Source organism: Rhinoraja longicauda, chromosome 4, assembly GCF_053455715.1.
Source record: "Rhinoraja longicauda isolate Sanriku21f chromosome 4, sRhiLon1.1, whole genome shotgun sequence".
Classification (NCBI taxonomy): domain Eukaryota; kingdom Metazoa; phylum Chordata; class Chondrichthyes; order Rajiformes; family Arhynchobatidae; genus Rhinoraja; species Rhinoraja longicauda.
The window spans coordinates 77,023,248-77,035,685 of NC_135956.1; the positions used below are offsets into that span (position 1 = coordinate 77,023,248).

The following is a 12,438-nucleotide window of genomic DNA, read 5'->3' on the forward strand; positions in this document are numbered from 1 at the left end:
GTATTGTTGAGTTCAATACAATCTAATTGCATACCATGCATTAGTATCGAAGGTAGCAAGTAAGCAATACTCTTTCATTTCTTACTACTTCTGTAAAATGTATAAACTAGAAAAATTGCAATATTAATGAACAATTGTGAATGTTGGTAACACTGGGCTGAATTCAATAAACTGTATCCTGAATGACATTTCTAGCCAAAAAAACATGTTCTTAATCTCTGCCAATTCCACTTTCCTTCAGAAATTCTCTAAGAAAAATAAGACTTTCAAGAAAAAAAAGGAAGTAAGCTGCTCCAATAAATATAATATGGAAGGTCAATTTTATTTACTTAACAGAATTTTAGATTGTTAATCAAATTTTGAACCACAATGTACTTTGGTAAGATATCTCTCTCCACAATACTCACAATTCTCATTTGGCAGTATGATCAATCAGATAAGTTAATTCTTGGGTTCCCTCTCATGGTGTAACTATGTTTATATAAAAGTTATCTCTTGAATATTAATCCAAAACAGAACTGGCTTTGGGTCAGAACAGATGTATAAAATCTTTTAAATCTCACATATGAACCCAACCTACCTTAAGCCTGCCAGCTTCCATTTTAGTGAATTGAGTATTTACATATCTTAATAAAACTCTGTACCTCACATTTAGTTCCATTTTAGATTCAATCGGATGTGGACTGGTTTTGTCCTGTAAAAAAATCTGGCAGATAAGGATTGCTGCTTGGGAGAGACAAGTGACTGACTTGTGGGCCACAATGAGCAGAGATCCATCCTCCTCTTCTCCCCAAAACGAACTTGGTTTCCTTTCCATGCTTTTCTTCACTCCGCCCCCAGTCACCCATCCATCTCCTTCACAATCCCATCAATGTCTTGCCTCCTTCCCACACCTCACTTCATCCCCCTACTCTATCCATACCTGCACCACAGAGCTTTGAAGAGGCATCCTAATAAAACCTTGGTCCAAATCAATGGCATGAATCTTAATTACAAGTTGCCAATATGTTCATTGTACCTCAAACTAATGTCTCACTTAGATGTTTATTTATTTTTAGCTGCAAATTGACAAATCTTATTTAATTGTGTTTTTGTAATGTTGTGCTAGTGAATCTTTCAACTGCATAGCACTTCAACCATTAGTTTCAAGAAAGATTTTTTAGTGAGGACACAGGCTTACAGAATGAATTAATTTATCAATTTACTTGAAGGCAGCAGGACAGGTGGACAGGGTGGTCAAAAAGGCATATGGGTTACTGGCCTTCATTAGCCGGGGCATCGAATATAAAAGTAGGGGGGTAATGATGGAATTGTACAGAACATTGGTGAGGCCACAGCTGGAATATTGTGTACAGTTCTGGTCACCACATTATAGAAAGGATGTGATAGCTTTGGAGAGGGTGCAGAGGAGATTCACCAGGATGCTGCCAGGGATGAAGGGCCACGGCTATGAGGAGAGACTGAGCAGACTGGGGTTGTTTTCCCTGGAGCAGAGAAGGCTGAGAGGGGACATGATCGAGGTGTACAAGATCATGAGGGGCATAGATAAGGTAGATGGCGGGGAACTTCTTCCACTGGTGGAAGGTTCAACAACGAGGGGACATAGATACAGGGTAAGGGGAGGGAGGTTTCGAGGGGATGTGAGAAAGAACTTTTTCACCCAGAGGGTGGTTGGAGTCTGGAACTCACTGCCTGGGGTGGTGGTGGAGGCGGGAACACTCACAACGTTTAAGAGGCATTTGGATGGGCACTTGAAATGCTACAACATTCAGGGCTACGGTCCAAATGCGGGAAAATGGGATTAAAATTAGACTATGTTTGGTAACGGGCGGCGCGGACACGATGGGCCGAAGGGCCTCTTTCTGTGCTGTGGGACTCTATGACTCTATGACTTGCTTGAAAGTGTATTCATTTCTTTGACTTTAAACTTCACCTTTGACCTTTGAAAGACGTAATTGAAGTCATTACAATCAAGGAATGTGCAGTTATAATGTTTGCAGGTTGTTATCATTCATGAAGGAAACTTCATTGCATTAAAATCTTTGGTTGCCATAAGGTTAAAAAAAAAAGATGTACTGTATTTTATTGCTTCACTTCAGATGTTTATTTTGCACTAAAATGACAATTAGTGTGACCATTAAACTTATTAAATGTTGCTAACATGAGCCATGAACCAAATCGGTGTTTGGGTTTCATTTAAATGTACTGACATTGTGGATTTACCAATCAGCTTAAAAATAATAATGTTTAGAAATTCTGTTGCACCCTAATGGACAGTGCCTCGACCAGCTGCCTGCCTTTACTGTCATAAAACCATAGTCTGCCAAAGCCTAAAGCAAAACTGATCAGGTATTGTACATTTTAGCACCGATACTCCTTGTGGAAGCCAGTTTTCACTGCAGATGGGGAAGAGGTCAGTGACTACTAGCTCAATTGGGTCTTTATTGTGACCAGCCTTGGAATGGGGATGGTGGAGTTGGGACAGTGAGGTTGGCATTGGAGCCCTGCAGTTTGGAAGAACGATGCGTGGCTCAAAAACTGTCATTCTGTATTCTGGGGTTTTGCAGAGTGGGGGAGGTCAAAGTGGAAACAAGCAGAATCACCACATGATGATGGCAAGCATGGAATTGCAGAATCTGTAGGAGAGAAAACAAAAATCAGTCGCCAGCAAAATTAATAATTGAGCTCAAGTGATGAGGATCTGGCACTCAGAGATCACTGAGGCTTTAAAAGAGACTGTGTTGAGGGAACGTTATTGGATGGTGGGGATGTTATGTCCATGCAGGCTCAACGCTTTCAGCCACCCATCCAAGATTGACATTGTGGAAATAAAACCGTGCAGTTCGTGGAAAGTGCTCCAAAGTCAAACTACAACATTCCAGAAGAAGTGTACGGGGATGGGCAGAAAAAACCCAGTAGTTTCCGATTTAAATTTCCATATGATGCAAATTGACCCGAAGGGATTGTGATCATTAGTCCCTTTGGGGAAGAAAAAAAAATCACTTGCATAATACTGAATAGAGGGCATTATGGCAATTAATGTATTAATTGGACATGTACATGTTGTTTTTCATAACAGAATCTGCTTTTGCTTTGAACTACAGGAAGGGCATTTCAATGCTTTAAAATAATTATTGATAGTCATCATTTAAAACATGTTTAAATAAGCAGCAAGTGTTGGCTACAGAGACAGATCTGGCTGTCCGAAGTTGAGTCATTCTTGAGACAAAGTTGAGACAAGTAGAAAAACAGCATTTTAAAAAAGTGTACTACAGATAATTCTTTCAGACTGGGGAGGAAGGTTAGGAATCTGGTGACGTAAACCTTCATCAGTGGCTGACCTGCTCACACCTAAGTATTTCAGTTGATTTGATGTTTTGTATGTTGTATTTTGTAAGCAGAATATTGGAAATTGATTTATTTCCTGAATTACAAGGTAATGTACATCTGTTCACTTGGAACAAAAATTTGTACCTATCTTGAAAATAGCTGCAATTTGTTTCAAATTGCTTTAACAATCTTGCAGCAACAGACCAAGTGGGATTAGTCGGGAGAAAATAAAAGTTACATGATCATTGCAAACATAATCAGCAAAAATGATAAATTGAATATTATTTCCATAAAAGGGAGATGAATTGAAAATCACTGCTTTCAATTTTTTTGTCTTGAAGAAGAAAAATAATGTAGTTTTATATTCTAACTTTGCATATTCCAAATGCAAACTTGCTTAACAGCAAATATGCCTTTTGGTGGTGTTGTCTGGCTTAGTTTGTTGCACTCTAACCTAAGTCAAAAGGTTACAGTTCAAACCTCTCAAGAGAATTTAACGACATAATCCGAAACCTGATCGCAAAAACATTCTTGACAAATGTTTTCACTTTCGTTTATCCAAGAATTATCCAATAACACACAATATCAATGTCATCTTAAATTACATTTGGTTTGATAACCTTCTTGTAAATTGCCTTAGAATTTTAACCAAGTAAATTCTAGTTATTATTGTCATCAAGGTCCATTTTCGAAATCTAACATACCCCATGACACTACTCAAATAATAACATCAAGTCAAGTCAAGTTTATTTGTCACATGCACATACATGATGTGCAGTGAAATGAAAGTGGCAATGCCTGCGGATTGTGCACAAAAAAGAATTATAGTTACAGCATATAAATAAAGAGAAGACAAAATTTAGTCCCTGGAGTTATAAAAGTTAACAGTCCTGATGGCCTGTGGGAAGAAACTCCGTCTCATCCTCTCCGTTTTCACAGCGTGACAGCGGAGGCGTTTGCCTGACCGTAGCATCTGGAACAGTCCGTTGCTGGGGTGGCAGGGGTCCCTCATAATCTTGCTTGCTCTCGATCTACACCTCCTGATGTATAGGTCCTGCAGGGGGGCGAGTGTAGTTCCCATGGTACGTTCTGCCCAACGCACTACCCGCTGCAGGGCCATCCTGTCCTGGGCAGAGCTGTTCCCAAACCAGACTGTAATGTTGCCGGACAGGATGCTCTCGACAGCCCCAGAGTAGAAGCAATGAAGAATCCTCAGAGACACTCTGAATTTCCTCAGCTGTCTAAGGTGGTAAAGGCAGTGCTTTGCCTTGCCCACCAGTGCGGCAATGTGCGTTGCCCATCTCAGATCCTCTTTGATGTGGACTCCCAAGTATTTAAAACTGCTCACCCTATCCACAGTAGACCCATTTATCTCCAGTGGCGTGTACATCCTTGGATGTTGAGCCCTTCTAAAAATATCTTCATTTTGCATAATAACTTTGTATTATGCAAATTGACAGCTGGAAAAGTGGAAATACAGTAATGCAGCCACAGAACCGAAGAAAAGTCTCGACACGAAACCTCGCCCATTCTGTCTCTGCAGAGATGCTACCTGTCTTGCTGAGTTAACCCAGCATTTTATGTCCAGCTTTTCACTGTAGCGAAGGAATGATAATAAACTAAACTGAAAAAACATGTTCAGAGATGCTACCTGACCCGCTGAGTTAATCCAGCGCTTTGTGACTTTGTTTTTGTAAACCGGCATCTGCAGATCCTTGTTTCCAACAAGTGGGCATTTTTTTGTGTCATGATCTTTGAGACCTGCCTGGACTTGAACCGCCGACCTTCGGCTCTTGTGAGGTCGATGCGCCGCGAGGCGGCGGGCGCGGGCGTGACGCGCCACTGGCGCGAGCATTTGAACTGAGCGCGGTTTTATTCAACGGTCCGAGTGTCGCCCGCGGGAAGCGGCCCGCGAGCTCAGTGTCGCCCCAGGCCGCGCGCGCTCGGAGCAGGGACTGTGCGCGTGTCCGCGGCGCCCCAGGCCGCGAGCTCGGAGCAGGGACTGTGCTCGTGTCCGCGGCGCCTCCACTCGCTGGGAGAGGAGGGTGAGTGCGCGTGTCCGCGGCGCTACCGCCCGCTCGCTAGGAGGGGGGGTTACGCGCGTCCGCGTCGCCCGCTTCTATCGGGCCTTCCTCAGGCAGACGCGATGTCGTTGATCCGATCGGTCCGTTCGGGCCACTCGCAGGTGGTCGGGAAGAGCCGCAAGAAGGGGAGGCCGGCCTCAAAGAAGGAGTGGGACAGCACCATCAGTAACCTGAGCGTCCATCGGGCCGACCCGGGGGAGCTGGCGTGGCGCCGGCTGACCCGCATCTCCAAGCACCGGGCAGCAGCGCAATCGGAGCTGCGGGAGAGGGAGGCGGCGGCGAGCGGCGGGCAGAGGCGAGGAGCGCAGCAGCAGCGGCCGGCCATGGCTGAGCTGCAGCTTGAACAGTGGCAACTGCGGGACGTGTTGGCTCGGTCCGACCGCGCTCTGGCCGTGGTGCGGGATCTGTTCGGAGACGCCCCGCGGCGCCAGGCCGGCTTCCCCAACGTGACCGTGGCCCCCGGCGGCCGGCAGCCTCCCGCCGCACAACTCATAACGCATCACAGCGAGCAGCCCACACAGCTGTCTCTGCTCAGCGAGTCGGTAATGGACCCGCAGGCCCTAAATGAAGCTTCACGCTGTTCAGAGTCGGGGACAGAGTGTTCACTGCAGCATCAGGCCGATGGTCAGGCACTGGAGCCGAAAACTCCTGAAACCCCAAGAGTCCGGCCTCGGACATCACCCACCTGGACCCCAGAAGGTGCCTCAGTGGCCCACGCCAGTTTAAATGCAACTGCAGCTGTCCAGAGAGTGAAGTCCAGAGTGGAAAGTAGAGCGGAAAATGGTGCAGAACTAGAAGGCACATTTCCATTTGAAACCATGCAGGCAATCCGACAAGTACTCCATCCTGGTTCAAGGAACTCTCAAAGGTGTTTTGACATGTCAGAAGACAACATTTGTGATGTGCCTACCAAAAGAATGGAAACCAGGAGGACTGAGGACAGGTCGATGAACCTAGAGATGCTGCAAGAAATGATTGAGAAAATTGATAAGGAACTGCGGGAATATGAACATCAAACTGGATGCGTGGTTACCAACTGGTTGCCTGAGAAAGATCGTGGTGTAACTAGTTTCACTTTCTCATTAGTGAACTTGATCAGCAGATTGACCTACTCTCTAAAAGAATGTGGAATTCGGCAGTGGCAGGAGAAGGAAACCCATCAGCAGCTTCTGGAAAAATCTGACCATCAACAAGCACTGATTGATGCATTGACAGCAGAATTTCTAACAGTACAAGATAAAATTGTTTCTCTGCAGGCTAACCTGCAGCAATATGTGATCAAAACAGACAAAGAGCTGTACTCCCTGAAACAAATGTTGCATAGATCTACCGAAGTTGAAAGAGATATACCAAGACAAAACATTGCTCATGAAGTAAATGAGATTGCAGTAGAATCTGAGAGTTTGTATCATTGTGCTAACCCTAAGAAACAAGGCAATGCTCTTTCAATGGTTGTGACAAATGTTGAAGAGGAATTTTTAAAAGGCCTGTACCAAAAGCAGCCATCAGCTGTTCAGTACAAAGAGAATCAGTTGGAGAATGAAAGAAGGGGTCAAGGTTTACCTGAGCATTCATTTAGTCCTGCCGTATTGCTTTCTCCTCCAAGACAGAGGAATAGCCAAATAGCTACTGGATCACAAATCACAGTTAATTTGTGTCAAGAGTCCCCTCGGTGTAGCAATGAAAATAAGGAATCGAATGGTTCCTCACAGATTCTTAAGAATGTTTCAGATGTTCCACACAGAGAAAATGACTTTGCAAAGCAATTAGCAGTACTGAATCAAATGCCAGATTGTCAGGGTCCTGCCCAGCAATGGAAGATTTCTGATGCCATCCGTGAGCATAAGAACTTGAGTCTCAATTCACCTGTTTCTGATTTGCCATGCATGCATTCGGGAGCGGTTGATGACACAACATGCAACCTGAGAAAAATGGAAAACAATGTAGTAGCTGAAGGCAGTCAAAATGCTTTGAACAATTGGCTGAAACATCAAACAATGTTAACTCAAATTACTGAGCTACAGTTGCAGAATTCTGCTCTCAAAGCCCAACTTGGTCAGTTCAAAATAGGTAAATTATCTAGCCCAGCACCACAAATTGAAAATGTTACTCCCACCACTTCTGATAATCTTGAACAAAGGATAGCTGACCTCAACCATCAGAGTGCTGAAGCACGGAGCAAACTTTTGCACCTGATTGAACAGCAAAGACAGATTTCCTCTGAGTCGGTGTCTCCAACAATTTCTCCTATTCCACCTGAAGGCACAGCAACAGGAACTGGCAGCAAAACATTGGAAGTATTGATCCCACTCCCCAGTTGCTTGGACTCTTCCATGGGTAGCTCACCTTCCCTTGCCAGTAAAATTGATAGAAACAGATCCATAGATCACATTAGTACAGCTAGTTCCTCACTCTATTTGAATAAAGCTGATGGAAATAGGACACTTGTAACTCAAGGAACAAAACCAGAAAAATTGAAAGAAGAAGGTTGGTTTGCACTGTCTACTCACACCATGCAATTATAATGATGGGAGATGCATAAATCATATTTGGATATTTGCAGAACAAGCAGAAATGTTTTCAAATTTGTAGAAAGAAAAATGCTGCAGATGCTGGAAATCTGAAACTGAGAAATCACATTTTGAATGGTCAGCATAAGAAATACCAACTTATTCTATTTTCACAGATTCCAGAATTTTGTTTTTGTTTGTACATTTTTGCTTGATTATTTTCAATGGAAATTGATAAAATATAAATTTGTGAGCCTGAATAGTTCAATATTTTCAATTCTGTTGATTAATCTATAGAGACAGAATATAGACCAATGAAGGCGTGTAAAGGAAAGAAATGATTCGTATTGCAGTTGTTTTTACCAGTTTTTTTTTTTTTAAGTTGAATGGGGGTGATTATTGAGCATGTTAGGCAACAAATTGGAAATTCATATTATATCCTTCCCACGTTTATTTCCACTGTAAATAAATGTGTGATGTGTTAAGTTACTATCAAGTCTTTTGGGCTTGGATGTTTGGAGTGTTTTTGATGCAAATCACATATTTTCTTTTTTCTAACCTGAAACAAGGGGCTATCAATGTTTGACAAGTAAATTCTTTATTTAAAATCATGAATTTTATTACATTTTTAGATTACAAAAATATTTATATTTCTTCAATAAAACTTTCACAATACAAACAGAAATGAAGAGTGCTTCCTTTTATGGTATTTGCCTAAAAAGTCTCCAATATCATTTCTCATAAGCTGTTGGAGATTCGCTTAGATCAGGCTCTCTGATCTACCTGTATGACAATAGGAACCAGGAATCATTTAGTGAGAAAGTCAATAGGGCTTTAGTTGTCACATATGCAACTGCAGTGAAATTAATTTTGCATATATTGCACATGCAGGCCATTTTTGGTGCCATTATTCGAAGTTCAAAGTCTGGTGGGGCCACGCGCTCGTACTGGCGCAGTTCCCGTGAACCGACACCCCTCTCCTCACCTGGCCATCTTTGTGTCCCGGGGCAGCCTCCTGTAGCCTACCTGAAAGCGGTGGCGGCATTACCTGGGTTTACCCTCCTACCAGCATCTCTGGATAAAATGGATAGGTCACATTTTGGGTCGGGAGCCTTTTTCAGACTAATTAGGAGAACGAAAAAAGTGAAGACAGAAGTGCAAGCGATCTCAATGAAGTTAATTTTAATTAATTTGATATTTGTTTTGGTAGGACCAGAATTGAACTTAGTTTCTTCATTGTAAAAATGCAATTGATTCACCTAATATTTCTATTCATTCATGTGCTGCTGGTGTTCATGTTCTTGTAGCATTATGTATGTCACCCTCCAATCCCATCTAGGATACATCTTGATCAAGCTACACTGTCCCGAGCTGATGGACTTAAACACATTTGCACTTCCCTATGGAACTTAATAATCAGATCCATCTCCCAAATATTCCCTGAATTAGTTATGAATAATCCTAGCTGTGAAACTGATTGATCTGTTTGGATATCTTCATCCAAGAGTGTTAAGCCAAATACTACTTTGTGCATGTCTATGAGGTTTCCTGTGTCTTGTATATGAAATGAAGGTGTCCCGGAAACCAATGACTCCATTTCTGGTTTATCTCCCTGTTCTAGAGGAAGCTCTCAAGCAGTGAACATAATAATACTAAGTTGAAAAAATTACAGAGAATGGAATTTTCTGCAGTAGTCAGGAAGGAGGTAAAAGGGGAAGTGTTGCAACTCCAGATTTTGATTGGGAGTTGTGTTTGACGGGGAGGGTGATTAACAATGATGAAGAGTGAAACAGGTTGTTATCAAGGGATAATTTAAAATGCTGAAAGAAGGATGTGAGATGTATGGTCTCATGCTGGAGGATTATCCATTCATTGGGGATAATGGATGGTTGGGCTCTGACAGTGCTGAGGAATCTCAGCATGCCATCACTCAGTGAATTACTACTGATCCATCCAGGATCTGCACTGAAATAATAGGTTTTCTGCTGCACCTCTCTTCCAGTGTCTGCAGAGCTGTTTCTCCTGAGAAATGGTGGATCTTCGAATACAGGCATACCTTGTGTTTGCAATTATTTAGCTTCTTGATCTTCAATCATTCCCATCAAATAACTTTGTTCTTTGTAGAGAAGCCTAAGGTCTCTGTGCATATGACAGCTATGATGGACTTTAGAGCAGCCCATTACTTTGTACCTCTGAGGATGCGTGTACACTTGGCAATACCAAGCCTAAGAAATAATTTCTCCAGTAAATTACACCTGTTTCATTCTTTACAAAGTACTATTGTGCCTATGCATAACTATGGATACATTATATCACATGCTTTATAAACACTAACCGTATTCCCCAAATTACATATTTTAGTAATTACAATTATATGTTGATTCCAAAAAAATCCTGAGTACTATATCACAAATTCACAAAAGGAATCCATTCTTCCTAACGTTTCCTATAATTTGTCTTTTTTTTCCACATTGCAATCGTCATTGTACATTGGACCTTTCTTATTTTCTATTGACCACCTTGAAACTCAGTGTTTGCCTCTAACCTCTCTTCTGAATGGTTTCATTTATACACAACTTGGTCATCGTGATTCTTAGCCTGTCTTGCTGCACCTTGAGTACAGTTTATGATCTGACATTACTCCCCATATCTGATGAAATAGACTCAACATTCCTCCACAGTACCATCTGGCAATTGAAATTTGCTGTGCAGATCTTTCTGCCCTCCAACAGTATCCAAACATTACAGTGAACAATGCCTCATACAATCTAAGTAAATTACAGAAACATTTCCCGGCACGTTTTTTCATAAAGGCTACAAATAATTTGCATATCACTGCACCTTGATTGGTACACATAAAAGACCTTTGAAATACTTCATTCACTGAGAAGAAGCAAAATCACTGGATCACTAGCATATTGTATCTCCTAACCAAATTCATGTCCTTATTTTCCAATGGATGCTAACCCAGGCCAATTGGTCTGCACATTACATCTGAGGCAAACAGAAAAACTCCACTTATATGCACATGCTTAGTTGTGAAGATCATGGATATTGGAGGTGCTGCAATAGTACACAATGCAGTCACTGCTCTGGACATGGAGCATATGAATATTGTGGATGGTTGATGAGGGGCTACGCTACGTTGTTCTAATTGCTTGTTAAGAATTGGAGCTGTGCTCATTAAAACTTGGTGAGTATTTCATCCTGCTTTTGACTTGTGCTTTTGGGAGCAGTGAAAGGCCTTGAGGTGTCAGGAGATGAGTACTTTCTACAGGATATTCAGCTCCAAAATGCCTTTGTAATTATGGTTGACAATAAATCTCCAGGATATTAATGATTGGAGACTTGGCAATATCAATTCTATTGAATGTGAAGTGTAGATGGTTAGAGTTTTCTTTTGTTGGAGTGTTTTTTTGCTGGCACTTCTGTGACATAAATTTGACTTATCACTTGTCTGCCCATTCCTGAATGCTATCTCAATTTTGCTATGTGCTGATGCTTTCTGAGGAGTTGTAAATGGAATTGAACATTTTTGCAACCATCCATGATCATCTGACATTATTATAGGTGGACTGTCATTGATGAAGCAGCTGAAAATGGACAGGCTAGGACTTAACCCTCAGGAACTCCTCCGGTATTGCTGGTAAATGGGGTTAGTACAGATGGGACTTGATAGTTTGCATGGACATGGTGGGCTCGAGGACCTGTTTCTCTACTGTTTAACTCTATGATTATATGAACTACAACCAATCCCTTGTGTGACTACAAGCTCTAGTCATTGGAATGTTTTCTCCTTGATGCCACGCTCAGTCAAATGCTGCTTTATTGCCAAGGTTAATCACACAGTTCACTTCTGAAATTCAACTCCTTGGCCCATATTTGGACTAAGATTGGTGAGGTCTGGAATTGAATGATCCTTGTGAAACCCAAAGGATTTTCTCACCCAGAGTGAGTAGGTTATTGGTAAGCAAGTGCCACTTGTAAGCACGCTCAAAAATGGGTTCCATCGCTGCTGATGATTGAGATAAGATTGATTGGAAAGTAATTAGCAGGATTGGATTTCTTTTTCTGTATGCACGCAGGAAGGGCAGGGATTGTTTAGTTTAGAGACACAGCATGGAAACAGTCCCTTTCGGCCTGTCGGGTCCGCGCCGACTAGCAATCCCCGCACATTAACACTATCCTATATCCACTATGGACAATTTTTACATTTACCAAGCCACTTAACCTACACACCTGTACGCCTTTGGACTGATTAGGGATAGTCAACGTGGTCAGGCCGCATTTGGAGTATTGTGAACAATTTTGGGTACCATATCTGAGGAAGGATGTGCTGGCTCTAGGGAGGAGGTGGAATCCACTCATGCCAGGAATGAGTGGATTAACATATGATGATCGTTTGACAGCACTGGGCCTGCACTCGTTTGAGTTTAGGGAGGACCTCGTTGAATAGTGAAAGGCTTAGAAAGAGTGGATGAGGAGAGGATGTTTCTGGTGGGAGTCTAGGGCTA

The 12,438-nt window shown here is 42.3% G+C and overlaps 2 protein-coding genes across 2 annotated transcripts in view; both read left to right on the forward strand.

Annotated features, from left to right (window-relative positions):
* LOC144592897 (extracellular sulfatase Sulf-1-like) overlaps nt 1-12,438 on the forward strand; it is a 156,827-nt gene that overhangs the window by 36,629 nt on the left and 107,760 nt on the right. The window lies entirely within an intron of this gene.
* spice1 (spindle and centriole associated protein 1) lies at nt 5,379-8,506 on the forward strand. The gene has a single exon (XM_078398706.1). It carries the CDS (start codon nt 5,477-5,479, stop codon nt 7,937-7,939), a length of 2,463 nt encoding a protein of 820 aa, XP_078254832.1. The 5' UTR covers nt 5,379-5,476; the 3' UTR covers nt 7,940-8,506.